This window comes from Pistacia vera, unplaced genomic scaffold (genome assembly GCF_008641045.1).
Source record: "Pistacia vera cultivar Batoury unplaced genomic scaffold, PisVer_v2 Contig2, whole genome shotgun sequence".
Lineage (NCBI taxonomy): Eukaryota > Viridiplantae > Streptophyta > Magnoliopsida > Sapindales > Anacardiaceae > Pistacia > Pistacia vera.
This window is the reverse complement of record NW_022196001.1, coordinates 130,457-146,936: the sequence shown is the minus strand read 5'-3', so window position 1 is coordinate 146,936 and position 16,480 is coordinate 130,457. Positions and strand designations below refer to the sequence as shown.

At 36.3% G+C, this 16,480-nt stretch overlaps 1 protein-coding gene across 1 annotated transcript; it reads left to right on the top strand.

The window, feature by feature from the left end:
* The first annotated feature begins 1,295 nt into the window (after positions 1 to 1,295).
* Positions 1,296 to 2,813, top strand: LOC116128377 (organ-specific protein P4-like). Its single transcript, XM_031414085.1, has 3 exons — positions 1,296 to 1,399; positions 1,583 to 1,649; positions 1,737 to 2,813. Exons 1-3 carry the CDS (start codon positions 1,346 to 1,348, stop codon positions 1,931 to 1,933), a joined length of 318 nt encoding a protein of 105 aa, XP_031269945.1. The 5' UTR covers positions 1,296 to 1,345; the 3' UTR covers positions 1,934 to 2,813.
* Positions 2,814 to 16,480: the final 13,667 nt, after the last annotated feature.

Genomic DNA, 16,480 nt, shown 5'->3' with positions numbered 1-16,480 from the left:
ATGTGAAAGTTAATACAAGATCGACCAATAAGATTATAAAACAAAGACCCATAATTAATGAATCAATCTTTCATTATGGACAGGGGCAGATCCAGCCTCTTTCGGCCCACCCTCAAATTTTGTTTTTTAAATGCTAATATGTATAATTTTTAGATTTTGACCCACCCTAATAAAAATATTAATGGACAAAAATATCAATTATAATTAATTTTTATTTTGCCCCACCCTAACAAAAATTTCTGGATTATAGACATGGTAAGAATGAAATTAATATGCTAGAAAACAGAAGATACCCCATTAAACATAAAACAAAGTTCATAAATATAATATTTGAATAACAAAATATATAATAATATCAAGATAAAATAAGTGGCATCATGAGTTTCATATGCCTTCACAGCCCCGACCCTATTGCAGTAAGTAGGGGTGTTCGGTTCCGGGTACCCTGCACTTTTTGAAGGAACTGGAACCGGAACCAGCGGGTCCTTGAAATTTGGAACCAGAACCGGAACCGACGGTTTCGGTTCCTAGGTACCCAAAACCAGAACCTGTAACAATGGTTCCGGTTCCGGTTCCGGTTTTGGGTACCCTGTAAAATTTATGACCCCCCAAAAGTTTTTAAAATAGCAAAAAAATCCTTAAAAACTTACAAATACCCCCCACCTTGCACTTGTTAACAAAAATAAAATTACAAATTATAAATTCAAATTTACAAACTCCATTATTTTGTAAAGGTAGATTCTTAAAAGTCAAACCAACTTACTTTAAATGTTATGAAATATAAATATAAATGTATTAACATTACTTTTTCTACAAAAGTTTTTATTAACCCCCATAATATTTAATTTAATTTTATATTAGTCTCGGTTCTTGGTTCCTGGTTTCGGTTTCGGTTTCTAACTATAGGAACCGAAACCGGAACCGCATAGTAATTGTTCCAAAAATTTGGAATCGGAACCTACCCATTGATAATTGGTTTTGGGTAGGAACAGGAACCAAACCTAGGGTACCCATCGGTTCCGATTCCAACAGGTTCTTTTGAAAACCCCTAGCAGTAAGGTATCCAGAGAAAAGTAGAAATGAACAAATAATTCACTCTTCATATAGGGTAAGTTGTCTCAGTCGATGTTCTTTTTTAAAAGATCATATATGGTCCACTGCGTTGAAATTATTGGATTTCAAATTGAATTATTTAACATGCTTTCATATCATCTTTAACACGTGCTTAATTATTTTACAGCTCTAATCACCTGCAAGAGATTCGAGAATTTTTTCTTTATAAATAGCGAGAAAAATAAGGCTTCCATGCAAAATCATACAAGTTTTATCTAAGACACTTGGTTTAATGAGAAACATGAAAGCTTCATATGCTCTCTGCATACTCTCCTTACTTCTCTTGGTAAGCATTTCTTTCTACGAAGAGCAAGATTAACACAGGGTTCAATATCGATCCTTTTTTCATATATATTATTGAAGCTTTACATATAGCTTACGTAGAACATTTTTATTTTGGAAATAAATTAAGAATTTTCAATCAATAATCTTCAGTTTTTTATGGGAATAATTTTCTTTTCTTGTGCAGTTTGCCAGCTCTATTGATGGAAGGAAAGATATGGGAGAATACTGGAGAGATGTCATGAAAGATCAAGGTAAGCCAGAATCAATCGAGATTAATCTTGTCCGTGCAGATACTTCCAACTCTATCTCTAATGACAAAGTTGATTATCTTATATCAGGAAACATCAAGCAGAAGGGAGAGAAGTCTTTTGTCAGTGACTTCGAGCCACCGCAAGATGTTACAATTTACCACAAAGATATCAAACTAACGGGGGAGAAATCCTTTGTTAAGGACTTTGAACCAAGACCTGATGTCACAATTTATCACAACGATATCAAACCAGCAGAAGAAAAATCCTTTTTTAAGGATTTTTAGCCGAGTGATGTCACAATTTATGTCAACGATGTCAAATCAACCCAAGACAAATCCTTTTCTAAGGATTTTGAGCCGAGACCCGATGTCACCATTTACCACAACATTATCAAACCAACCCAAGACAAATCCTTTTCCAAGGATTTTGAACCGAGACCCGATGTCACCATTTACCCCAACGATATCAAGCCAACCCAGGAGAAACCCCTTTTTAAGGATTTTGAGCCAAGACCTGATATCACAATTTACCACAACGATATTAAACCAACCCACGACAAGTCCTTTTTAAAATATTTCGAGTCGAGACCCGATGTCACCATTTACCGCAATGATATCAAGCCAACCCGAGACAAATCCTTTTTTGAGGATTTTGAGCCGAGCCCTGATGTCACAATTTATCACAATGATATCAAACCTACTGAACAGAAATCTCTTTTGAAGGATTTCGAACCTAGACCCGATGTTACAATTTATCATAATAATGTTAAACCAACCACAAATAAACTCTTTGTCAAGGACTTCGAACCAAGACCTGATGTTACAATTTACCTTGATGACGTTAAACCAAACAGAAAGAAATCCTTGGCTATGGATGTTTAGTCGAGTCCTAACGTTAAACCAACCAGGTCGACCGCCTTACCATATCTAATGCTCAGAATTCTAGAAGACCAGATCAGTTACGTTTTCTGGCGTTTGTAATAATCGAGCATGTAGTGTGTTGTTTGTGGGAGCTAGCAGGGGCTCAGCGTGTATAAATTAGCTATGTAAGAATAATGTGGCTCACTTTGCTGTATTCTATAAGAAATGCAGGAAGTTACCATGTGAGCATTGTAAGATATGATCATGAAATAAAGTCCTGCCAAGTTAATTCTTCTTTGAATTCGAATCAAATTTATTAATTTCTACCCAGTTTTTTTTTTTTTCTTTTTTCATATATAAATATGGCTAACGCAATTACTGCTGGTAATTAAGTTTTGTTAAAAAAAATTCTTGTGCGAAGGAAATTATGTATGTACATTAGTATAACAACAGCATAAATTTTAGGAATATCTAGAATCCAATTTTGTATTTGATTAATTTTGCCTTTGGTAATCAAAATGGGTTTTAAGGAAATTATTCTACTAGTATCACGTTTGTAACATTGTCTTTGTAAACCATCATTGAGTAATCGAGTGGTCAACTAAGACTCTTAAGTATATTATTGGTCTTGAGTTCGATTCATCTTGTCTACTAAGAGGGGTGGCCTAGCCACTGGGGCTTTTGCCCGGCTGATAGTTCCAAGGTCCACTAAGATTAGTGTCAGTGGCTGGTAGTTTCAGGGTCCTGCAGGATTAGTGTCCGTGTACATAAGTTGGCCCAGCCACCCCGGTCATAGAAAAAAAAAAAACAGTGAAAATAAACTAACACCCTCATCCCTAACCCCTTATGACCAACAAATCCCATTAAATACAAAAATGCCCGTGTCTGTAACCTCCCAACGTTTAAACAAATACACACACCGTTAAATACAGTGTATAATTCTCAGTTACGCTGTACATGAAATTAAACGTAAAAATTTTGTTTCTCTTCTTCTTCTCAACTCTTATGTGTTTTCTTTTTTTGAATTTGAAGCTTTCTAAGCCATTTTCAAAACGCAAAGACCTTTCTGTCATGATGTTGGTGGGTATCAGACCTGATTATTGTTCTCTGTCATTAAAAGGAGTTCACCGTTAAAGGACATAGCTCCAATTTCAGTACAGAATATAAAACTCATGCAATAGTATTTTGATGATTGCTGAGCATTGATCTTGTGATAAGATTAATTACTGTAAAATAGAAATCAAAGAAATTAAAATAGAAAAGCATACATAATTCTGCCGCTTCGTTATGAAATTGAACAGGGTTCTTAACAGTAAGTACTATTTATTAGATTTCAAGGTCGACCCATAGACAGCGACATTATTCCATTCCACACGGGAGAAACACAACAGTATATCATTTTCAGAATATCTTTAAAATTATTTATATATTAGATAGTGGTAGCTAGCATGGTTTGGTGTTCTTTATGATCTTTAATTTGCGTTATTGATGTCTGCCACTTAGCTTTTTTCAGCCTCAATAATGAAGAGATCACCAGTCAAATTCGTTTTCATCATGCGTAAGTTACTTAGGTGCACGTTTCAATTAATGTTTACATGTTCTTTTATTGACCATATGGTATTTGAATCCATTTGGTATTTGAGCTGAGAAAACTTTCACGCAAATTCTGAAGGTAAAATCTCTACGTTCTTTGATTCATTCATGGCTAGCTAGATGAGAGACAGAGAGAGAAACCATTAGGGTCATCACACAGTATGATCCAAAGTTCTTTAACTGTAGCAATTTATTTATTTATTATTGAATTTGGGGCGTAGAAAGTTTGAATGGGGTTTAAATAACACCACTCATAATTAAAACAACAAGTTTTGATGATTATCACAACCTTCCAATTAGGGTTTGATAATACTAGGATCCTTTTTTTTTTTTTTTTTTTTTTTTAATTAGGGTGTCCAAATCAGCTTGCGTGCACCTCAACTAACTCCCACGGTCCATTGAACACCCTATAAGTACAAAGGACCAGGTAAGCCATAATGTGATGACACCAAGGTTTTAACTTTAAACCTAGAAACTCAAGGAATTGAGCAAATCTCCTTGATGGTCAGACCACTCCCTTGGGGTTAGGATCCGTAGTTCTATGTGCCCAATTGCTATCCCTACATGAGAGAGCATGCGACATCTTAATTTTTTTTTGCATATTTAAGTTTGTGGAAAGCCAAAATGTTTACTGCAATGAGCTACATGAGATACAAAGAGTACTATCTGATAACTAACCATGAAGATATTTCATTAACAGTACATGATATATTTTACATCGCCATCATCATGAGGTGGATAAACACTCGTTTAAAATGAAACTTTGTCTAAGGATCTTAAGAATCTTTGTAAAACATTTATTCACTTAAAGTCGAAATGGTAGAAGAATTCTTTTTGTTTTAATATGAATTTAGTCTCGTATGCTTGCTTTCAACGTGTCCCTTGGTTTCCATGACCTTGAGGAATAGGCAAACTCCAACGTGGTGTTGGATATCTTAGATACCTAAAAAAAGAAAGAAAGAAAAATAAAAAAGGTGCCCCTTGACTTTTAACCAAAAGATCAATCTTCACTTAAGCAAAAGATCCAAACCATAGAAAACACATGCAGGGTCAAAATTGTGCCAACTTCAGTTCACACTTCTTATCATCTACTAACAGCATGCAAGTAGGAAAACAACTTGCACTACAAGTTGCAAAGCAGATACAAGTTGGACTTATGATCTACTAACGGCATGCAAGTGGGAAATACAAGTTGCAAAACAAATACAAGTTGGCGTGCAAGTGGAGATGCAAGTTACAGATCAAATGAACCATATTTCTTGTATCTAGTTAGTTTGTTAGTAATCAAACAGTGGAGAAGAATGATCTGCATGTATAAAGTTTGTAATAGTTTACTATTCACGCAGTGAAATATGAAAGGAGTTTAGTGCTCTGTTTTTCCTTTCTTCATCCTCTCGCATTTTCCTTTACAGTCATCTTTCTCTCTCTACTATGTTGAAAGTTTTCACATGGTATTAGAGCTATACTTGACACACATCAATGGCATATCCAAGAACGCCTTCACCTTCTGGTGTTTCTTCGATTGAGAAGATGACAAACTCCTTCTCATCCACAACTCTGAACAACACTTTGCCCATTATCACTGAAGCTAGGAGAGAGGAACTACGCATATTGGAAGTCCCAAGTCTTCCCAATCTTGAAAGCTTATGAGTTGGGAAGTTTTGTCACAGGTGAGAAACCATGTCCCTCTGCTTTTATTCTGTCCTCAACCGATGAATCTAAGAAAGTAATCAACTCTGATCATATCATGTGGAGGAAAATAGATTGATTTCTATTTAGTTGGTTAATCTCATCCATATCCGAAACTATGTTTAGGCACGTAGCAAATTGTGAGACAGCTTATGATATATGGCACACCTTATAGATGTATTTCTTGACTGATTCTGAGGCTAGAGCGTTGCACTTAAGAAATCAGTTACAAACCACTAAGAAAGAAAACTCTAGCATAAACGAATGTGTACTAAAGATGAAGGAGATTGCTGGTTTTCTTACTGCTAGTGGAGTAACCATAAATGATGAATAATAGTTATTATATATCCTTGATGGCCTTGGCTTTGAATATGATGCCATGGTAGTAACCTTAATGTCAAGGAGTAGTGAAGTATCTCTATAGGAAGCACAATTCCTACTGCATAAACATGAGATGAGGTTGGAAAAACAACATGCAGCTTATATAGGTTTTCATGAAGCTGCTGCATTCCTAGCAACTAAACAGTCCATTTCTTTAGCTCAAAACATGCCACTGCAAAATAGTTTGGAACAACCAACACAACATCTCACTCAATCTCTACCTCCAAACCAAAATGAACACAGAAACTTCTATAAGCCAAGATTATTTTGTCAATTGTGTGAGAAAAGTGGTCACATGGCCCCTCAATGTTACCATCGGTTTGACACTAACTTTCAAGGGAATCAAAATCATAAATCTCACTTTGAAATGGACTATAATATGACACAACAATCTGCACAAATGACAACTCCTGCTCAAGCCTAGTTTGTAAGCACATAGCAACCAAACTTCTGCCATGGTCCAAATCAGTTTCCTTCTATCTCCTCACCTATAAGTAACAATCTAGTACAGCTTCAAAACTTAGCACTAGCAAATTAGTCTCAGTACACCTATTCAACCTTTCATGCAGATCAAACACTGTCATCTTATGAGCCTTCAGGAGAAATGCAGATGAAAAACCACTCAGTTGGAAAATGGTCCACATCTTCAACAGCCACTCCACTCACTGTAGCAAATCCCACTTGGTATATTGATTCAAGAGCGACTCACTATATCACTCCAAATTTAAAGAATCTTTCCTTCACAAATCAATACAATGGTTCAGAGTCTCTTCAAGTGGGCAATGGTCAATCTCTTGACATTTCTCACACAGGTTTGACTCTTATTCCTTTTTGCATAAACAAGTCCTTACAACTTAAAAATATTCTCTATATACCTCAAGTAACAAAAAATCTTCCAAGTATATCAAAGATTACACGTGACAACAATGTGGTTGTTGAATTTTCTGCGGATGAATGTGTTGTTAAGGACAAGACATCACAGGTGATTCTACTTAAAGGCTATGTACATAATGGACTTTATCAGCTTGACATTCCAACTGGCTTTCACAATCAACAGGCCGAGTCCTCTACAGTAATATCTCCATAACTGCAGGTTCCTCAAGTGTTTCTTAATATGACAGACTCCTCCATTATTTCCTCCATCAATTCAAAGCCTGCTGCATCTGTCACTACAAATTTGAATAACTCGTCTAGTCTTGGTCTTTCATGTCCAGTTATTACTATAGCAAATAAAGAATCTTTACTTTCAACTATTGATAAAGTGGGGACGTTATGGCATAGAAGACTTGGTCATCCTCATTCCTCTGTACTTAACACTCTTGTTACAAATTTGAATATAAAAGATCATAGCTTAAATAGAATTTGTTTTTGTGAAGCATGTCAGTATGGGAAACTTCATCAAAGTCATTTTCCTTCTTCCAATTCACAAACATATACGCCATTTGAGCTTGTTTTTGCAGATGTTTGGGGACCTGCCCCTGTTAGTTCAGCTACTAGTTATAGATATTATCTACTATTGGTTGATGACTACACTTAGTACTCCTGGATCTATCCAACGAAGCTCAAATAGAGTTAACAATATAATGCAACAGTTTGTACAACTGGTTACTCAGCAGTTTGATAAGAAACTAAAGACCTTTCAATCGGATTGGGGTGGAGAGTTTCGCCCTTTAGCTGTATATTTTGCTCAACAAGGAATACATTTTTGGCATTCATGCCCTCACACACACCAACAAAATGGTAAAATGGGACGCAAACATCGGCATGTGACTGAGACAGGATTAACATTATTGGCCCAAGCTTCCATGCCACTTGAATATTGGTGGTTTGCATTCCACACAGTTGTTACCTAATTAACAGGTTACCTACAATGGTTTTACTTAATCAAGCTCCCTTTCAAAAGCTCCTCCACAAGTCCTTGGACTATGATGCTCTTTGGATCTTTGGGTGCCAATGCTTTCCTTTCATCAGACCCTGCCAGAAACATAAGTTTGTCTTCCATTTCGAGCAATGTGTTCTCTTAGGGTATGTAAAACCCCTCTCTAGCTGGGTATTTCCTAAGTATCCTTTGGCCATTGAGAATCTAGAAAACGCACGCCTAGGAAAGAAGTTTATTTTAAAATCCTATTTAAAGAATAAACTTGTAGTTTATATATATATATTATATTATATATATACCTAATATATATATCTTATATATATTAATTTAATATAGGGAGAATGTCACACCAATTCAACTTATGGTCAATACAACATGCCCGTAACATATCCTCCAATATTTGATTCGTTCTTTCTGTCTGTCCATCTGTCTGAGGATGATAGGCTGTGCTGAAATTAAGCCTAGTACCCAATGCCTTCTGCATGCTACTCCAGAATACTGACATAAATTTCACATCCCTGTCTGAGACAATACTATTAGGTACTCCATGTAATCTTACTATTTCTTTAACATATAATCGACCTAGCTGATCAAAGGAGATCTTGTCTGTAATTGGAATGCAATAACCAGATTTAGTCAATCTATCTACAATCACTCAAATGGCATTATAACCCCTTTGCACTCTAGGAAGACCTAAAATAAAATCCATAGAAATATCTTCCCATTTCCATAAAGGAATACTAAGGGGCTGCAACAATCCTAAAGGGCGCTGATGATATGCTTTAACCTGCTGGCACACCAAGCATCTCGTAACATACTCAGTTACATCTTTCTTTAACCCTGGCCACCAATAGCTCTTCCTCAAATCCTGATACATCTTTACACTCCCTGGATGAGCAGTGTAAAGAGTACTATGTGCTTCCTCTAAAATCTTCTTTCTTAACTCAATATCCTGAGGAACATACACTCTATCTCTAAATTTCAAGATTCCATTCACCCATTTGAATTCTGATTCTCTACCATCTTTCAACTGCTGCTCAATTCCTTTACTAAACCCATCATTCGCTTGTTTTTCTCTAATTTCCTCCAACAACTTAGACAGAACTTCAATTTTGGACAATTTCCTAATCTCCAACTCTATCCCCTCCTTCATTATCTCTTGTTACAGGTGCTTTTGAAAAATTAATTGAGCTAAGGAGACTTTCCTATTGAGGGCATCTGCAACTACATTAGCTTTCCCTGGCTGATACATAATATCACATTCATAGTCCTTCACCAGCTCAAGCCATATTCTCTGCCTCATATTCAATTCTTTCTGGGTGAAAAAGTATTTTAGAATTTTGTGATCTGTGTAAATATTACATTTCACCCCAAAGAGATAATGTCTCCAAATCTTCAAAGCAAAAACGACAACTGCTAATTCAAGATCATGAGCGGGATACCTCTTTTCATAGTCTTTCAGCTGACGAGAGGCATAAGCAATCACCTTGCCTTTTTGCATCAATGCTGCCCCCAAACCATTATGAGAGGCATCAGTGTAAATATCATAAGCTACTCCATCCTCTAGAAGGGTTAAAACAGGAGCAGTAGTTAATCTTCTTTTCAATTCTTGGAAACTCTTCTCACAGGCTTTAGTCCATCTAAACGAGGCTTTTTTTTTGTCAGAGCTGTGAGTGGAGAAGCTAATTTAGCAAAGCCTTCCACAAATTTCCTATAATATCCTGCTAAACCAAGAAAACTTCTAACTTTTTTTATAGTATTTGGTCTTGGCCATTCAATCACTGCTTCAATCTTACTGGGGTCCACTGAAATACCCTTTTGTGAAACAATATGTCCCAAGAATGTTACTTGATCCAACCAAAACTCACATTTGGAGAACTTAGCATATAACTTTTTCTCCCTTAGTCTTTGTAACACAAATCTCAAATGCTCTTCATCTTCCTTTGTTTTGGAATAGACCAGGATATGATCTATAAAAATTACTAGAAATTTATCCAAAAAATCATGGAAAATCCTATTCATAAAATCCATGAACACCGCTGGTGCATTAGTCAATCCAAATGGCATCACTATAAATTCATAATGCCCATATCTGGTTCGAAATGCAGTCTTGGGAATATCCTTGTCAGCGCTCTCACTTGATGGTAGCCTGACCGAAGATCAATCTTGGAAAACATCGAAGCTCACTTTAACTGATTAAACAAGTCATCAATTCTTGGCAATAGATACTCGTTTTTCACCGTCACCTTATTGAACTCCCTATAATCAATACACATTCTCATCGAACCATCTTTTTTCTTGACAAATAAAATAGGAGCTCCCCATGGAGAATGACTGGGTCGAATGAAACCTTTATCTAACAACTCATGAAGCTGCTTCTTTAACTCTTGTAACTCTGATGGAGACATTATATAAGGGGCTTTAGATATTGGTGCAATAAAAAGAGCTAATTCTATACAAAACTCCACTTCCCTTTCTGGAGGAAGTCATGGCAAATCTTCTGGAAAAACATCTTCGAATTCTCGTACTATGGGTACATCCCGAACACTAAAGTCTGGAAACTTTTCTTTATTCACCACATTAGCTATGTACCCTGAACAACCCTTCCTTATCATCTTCATTGCCTTCACTGCACTTATCATCAGGCTGTGTAGATGACCTTCCCCAAAGGTGAAACTGTCTCCAGCATCTAAGTTAAACCTGGCCTTCTTCTTCCGACAATCTATCAATACTCCATATTTGCTCAGGAAGTCCATTCCCAAAATCATATCAAAATTAGGCATATCAAAAACAATCAAATCAACATTCAACTCATGCCCATCAATCACTATAGTTTCCCCTATTAACAACTTATCAGCAAAATAATTCTCCTCATTAGGCATCTCAATTTTAACAGCATGTTTACTTTACTAGGCTCTAAACCTAATCTTTTTATAATACCATATGAGATAAAAGAATGGGTAGCCCCAGAATCAATCAGTACATATAAAGAGGTAGAGTGGAATTGTAACTGACCAGTAACTGCAGATGGATTGGCTTCAGCTTCTTTCTAAGCCACTGAGTAAACTCTGGCAATCGAACCTCCAACAGTGTGAAGGGAAGTAGCTTGAGTAACTTTACAGTCCTTTGCCATGTGTCCCAATTGTTTACATTTGAAACACACATTGGTCCCTAATAGACAATTCCCTTTATGCTGCCTACACATTTTTTATAATGGGGAAGATTATTCCTTTTTTGTTGTTGTTGTGGAGTCCTCTTATTCTTGCCACCCTTCTTTTGAAATCCTTGTTGAAACTTTCTTTTACCTTTGTCCTCTGGGGCTTGAGTGGAATTCCCCACTTCAACTTTCTAAACTGCTATATGGCCTGAACTAGAACAACCAATCACCAACTTGAGGTTCTCCATCCGCCTCTCCTTGTTCACATAAATCTCTGCTCTTAATGCCCGTTCCAGGGCCTCAAGTCTGGGGAGGCTGACCACTCGCTATAACAATTTGGGCAATTTTTGGGTGTAGTCCATTAATAAATCTCTCTAATCGGCACTATTGAGTACTCACCATAGTAGGAGCAAAACGGGCTAAGGAGTTGAACATTGTAGCATTCTCTAATAGTCATGTTACCTTACTTCAATTCCGTGAACTCTTGAATCTTTACGGATAACATGTCCGCCGACTGGTATTTTGCTTCAAATAGCCTTTTAAATTCATTCCAAGAAAGAGCACTCGTCACATAGGTATGCTCCATTAGCTTCCACCAAACCCGGGCATCTCCTCTCAACAAATAGAAACCATGGCGGACTTTTTCCTAGTCACTCATGGGAAACAAGGCCATTGCCCGTTCGACAGTCTCTAACCACTCTTCTGTCACCGCCGGATCATTTGAACCACTGAACTCTGGAGGTTGGTGCTTTTGAGAATGATTATAGATTGGTTCTACTTGTCTAGAAGTTGTAGCACCCATCAGCATAACTGATCCGATTACTAGAGGTGGAACTGGTATTTGGAACTAAGGCTGAACTACTGGAGCTGAGAGATTAGCATTCACTTGGTTACTTATACTCGCCGGGATAACCCTCCTAAAGGCCTCAGTAATGGCTGCCTGAATCATCTTGTTGATTGTAGCCTCATCCAAAATAGAAGCATTTTGGGTAGACGTAGCTGGTCCACTATTAAGGGGCGCGCTGGTAGTTGGTGCTACTGGCTCACTAGTGCCTACTTCATTAACATTCTCCTTGCCCCTCCTATTAACTTTTCGTGGACGCCTCGTAGCCATACCCTTTACTCACACAAATTTCAATCAACATTAGCTAATTCTATTCACTAAACAAGTAAAGAAAATACTTACAGCAATCGGCTGGTGAGAGTATCTTGGGGACGCATGAGGAATGATACTTCCATTACTTATAAACACCATTTCCAGCATCAATTAAATATAAAATCCTATAACAATTTAATCAAAACATCATTTCAAACGCCCAAAATCACGCTCTGATACCCACTGTAAAACCCCTCCCTAGCCGGGTATTTCCTAAGTATCCCTTGGCCATTGAGAACCTAGAAAACGCACGCCTAGGAAAGAAGTTTATTTTAAAATCCTATTTAAAGAATAAACTTGTAGTTTAAAACATATATATAGATATATGTGTTTAATTTTTTTCTTAACTATAATAAGTTCATTGTATAATCAAAAAATATAATTTCCTTTCTTGGAGTAAATTATGAAATCCATAGTAATACTTACTAGAACATACACACTTTTATAAAATTTACTAGCAATTTGATTTCCTTTATTAATACAACATATTTACTCCATTATAGAACATGGACATAATTACTACATTATGAGATATGAACATAATTACTACACTAAATATTAGCAAAACCATTCAATAGTCATCATTAAAGCATCCCCTCATGCTCATAGCGTCCCTTGGAATCCTCTCCCAGCTTCATGCCTTAATCCGTACCTGCAAAACATTTTAAAACATTTCGTGGGGTGAGCGCTAATCGCTCAGTAAGGAATATGGCCATTTATAAACTATTAAGGTTCATTATACATCATTTTACAAGTATATTACTTAGGACCTTACCTACCTACAAAATATGACCTTCATTCTTTAACATAACAAGTTCATAAAACATATCATACACTTTGGACTTTTCTCATGAACATAAGTCATAACATAATCATACATAATATAACATAGAACATATATTACTTATGAAATATTCATGTACATGGCATGCTTATTTCTTTTGTCTTTATACTTGATGGTTTCATTAGTCTTTGTTATCCGATCGGATTCATTTGAACCATTACCTTGTTCTTGGTCGTCACCTCAAAGGACTCATGGTTTCCATAAGAATTCCATTTCTCTGATATTGGTTTATACCTCAAGAGTTTAACATTTCATAAATTTTTCATAATACAACTAAATAAGCTATATGCATTACCATTATGAATGCAAACATATGGACTAACATCTCCCATGCTCAATCATACTATATTCTCCTCCTAAACTTCTTAACTTAGTTCATTCAATTTCTCATACAATACAAGGAATTTCAGTGGTAGGATTATTCAGGGGTTTATTAGAATTAGAAACAAATGGGAATTTCCATTAAGAATGTGGATGCCATATAGTTCATCACTTTTCAAACAATTTTTCTCTTATCTTCCAATTCGAATTGATTTTTAGCTAAAACATAAAAGTTTTAGGTATGTTTCTCAAATTTTTAAAACTTCAAGAATCAACACAATCAGACTTCTATAACTTCAGTTATGACTGATTCAGTGAAGCATGTACACTATAAGTCTCAAAAAGCCAAATCCGAATTCTATTCATTTTAACCATGTCACCATCATTTGCACATTCATATCATTTGCCATGTCATTCTAAGTATAAAATGCCATAAAAACCTCCTTTTTACAGAACCAAAAAGTGCCAAAACATCGTCCAACTACAAATCTCTTAATTGGCATAATCATCCTCCATATGCACACATACACCAATCAATACACCCATTTAAACAGTCTATAACCAAAACATAGCCTCACACTCATATTAACATAAATAAATGTAAGTGTCATAAACCCTAGGTGTTATCAATTGTAGTCATAACGGAGATTTTTTCCTTACCTTAGTATTCAAAGCACAAGGACACTCCCCCTTAGCTCCAAAAGTTTACCCTTTCTACCTTACACACATAATCACTTATGAATTTCTCTTTTAACTAAAAGATCAGAAAAAATAGGGTTTTGAAACTCACCTTAAACCCTGAAATTGAAGTTCTTTAAGTGTGGATGGTGATCTCCTTTGAAAAACAACTTGAAATCCTGAGAAAATTTGAGAATAAAATGCTTGGATTAGTGGCTTTTATGGTGGATTTGAGAGATGAAGAAGAAGATAATATATTTGGGGTGTACAAGGCCGACTACTCTCTCTTAAAACCATGCAAATATTTATTCCATTGTTACTCTAATGTGATTGGTCAATAAAAGTTAGATACAAGGGTCATTTAGCATAAATTTTTTATATAAGGGCGTTTTGGTCATTTCTACCACAACATAATGATTAGCACTCATTTAATGCCATTTGACTTCTTTAAAACACTTAACAATTAAGCAATCTCATTAGGTAAATGACTAATTTACCCTTGGTGTACTTTTGTGGATACTTATTTCATATGGATTTGTATGAAAAGACCATTATACCCTTGGTTACCGTTTATGCCATTTAACCATATCAATCAACTTTATGACCATTCTACCCTTATTTCTCTTCAATGAAATCACCCCTTACACTTTATAATGGCCACATCTCGAAATACATGTAAATTGACCATTTTACCCTTCCATTCAAAAAAAGAAAATTACTTGAAAAGGTAAATTTCATAACTTAGGACATCGGAATAATAACGCGGGGTTTACAAGGTATAGCTCACATCATAAGGGATATTTGTGTCTTACAACTTCTCCCACCACAGCCACCAACTGTCCGCAACCTTGGAAAATTCTAGTTGATTTTTCTTCTCTAAAACAATATGTGCCAGATTCCTCTTGATTATCACCATCCTCCGCTACATCTATTGCTCCTAATTATGTTACCTCCACAACACCTGTCATCAGCACCTCCCCGCACCCTCCCTCCTTTTAGCTAGAGGTTGACCTTCGGGGTTATCATACTACAGCACCTTCACCTTCATTTTCTTCATCTCATCATCCCACTCAAAATGTCCATCCCATGATAACTAGACATAAAGCAAAAGCCCTCATTAGTTCCATCCTTCCAAAAAATCATACAGAACCTTCCTTTGTTGCAAATGCGCTTTAGCGTCCTCTTTGGCTCAAAGCCATGAAAGCCGAGTTTAATGCACTACAAGCCAATCATACGTGGACTTTAGTCCCATATACAGACAAGATGACCTTAGTTGGGAGTAAATGGGTCTTTAAGGTCAAGTTAAATGCTGATGGAAGTCTTCAATGGTATTAAGTGCGGCTTGTCGTGAAAGATTTTCATCAGGCTCCTGGCATTGATTATTTTGAGACGTTTTCTCTTGTTATTAAAGCTTCCACTATTCGAGTTATACTCTCCCTTGTTGTCTATAATGGATGGGAAGTGCAACAAGTCGATGTTAACAATGCCTTCCTTAATGGCGACCTCACCAAGTATGTGTATATGTCTCAACCAGAGGGGTTTGTTGATTCTTCCAAACCATCCTTCGTCTACAAACTAGGGGTGTTCAAAAAAATGCAAAAACCAAACCGAACCGAAAAACCGGTTAACCGAAAAAACGGTTCGGTTACGGTTCGAAAAATTAAAAAAACCGAATTTTCGGTTCGGTTACCGGTTCGGGAAAANAGAGCCGACCCATCTAAGCATCGTAAGGGTTCCAAAAGGAAGGGTAATGATTTTTATTGAGCACAAATATCCACACATTCAGCTAATGTCCTTTGCTCGGCCCCACCACTAGGGGTGTTCAAAAAAATGAAAAAACTGAACCGAACCGGTAATCGAACCAAAAAACCGGTTAACCGAAAAAACGGTTTGGTTATGGTTCGGAAAATTAAAAAACCGAATTTTCGGTTTGGGAAAAACTAAAAATGGTTAACCGAAAACTGGTTTTCTGAATCGGGTTTCAAATTATATATATATATATTATATTATATTAAATAAATAAATAAATAAAAATCTATCCCTAATTCACATTCATTTTCACTCAAATCTAAAATCGCAACGCACCAATTTTTTTGTAGCTCTTTGCCTCTCCCTTCTCAATTCACAAATTCCCGATTATCTTCATTTTTCTTCCAGATCCAGCAAAGCTGCGACGTCCTTCTCCTTCTTCCAGCTCCAGCAAGCACCTGAGGCCCTTCTCAGTTCACAAATACCCGATTTTCTTCATTTTTCTTCTAGATCCAGCAAAGCTA

Excerpts from the sequence above, each read along its gene's own strand:
- LOC116128377 (XM_031414085.1), top strand. The coding sequence starts at position 1,346 with ATGAGAAACATGAAAGCTTCATATGCTCTCTGCATACTCTCCTTACTT. Across the intron at positions 1,400-1,582 it reads TACTCTCCTTACTTCTCTTG|TTTGCCAGCTCTATTGATGG; the intron begins GTAAGCATTTCT and ends TTTCTTGTGCAG. Across the intron at positions 1,650-1,736 it reads AGATGTCATGAAAGATCAAG|GAAACATCAAGCAGAAGGGA; the intron begins GTAAGCCAGAAT and ends ATCTTATATCAG.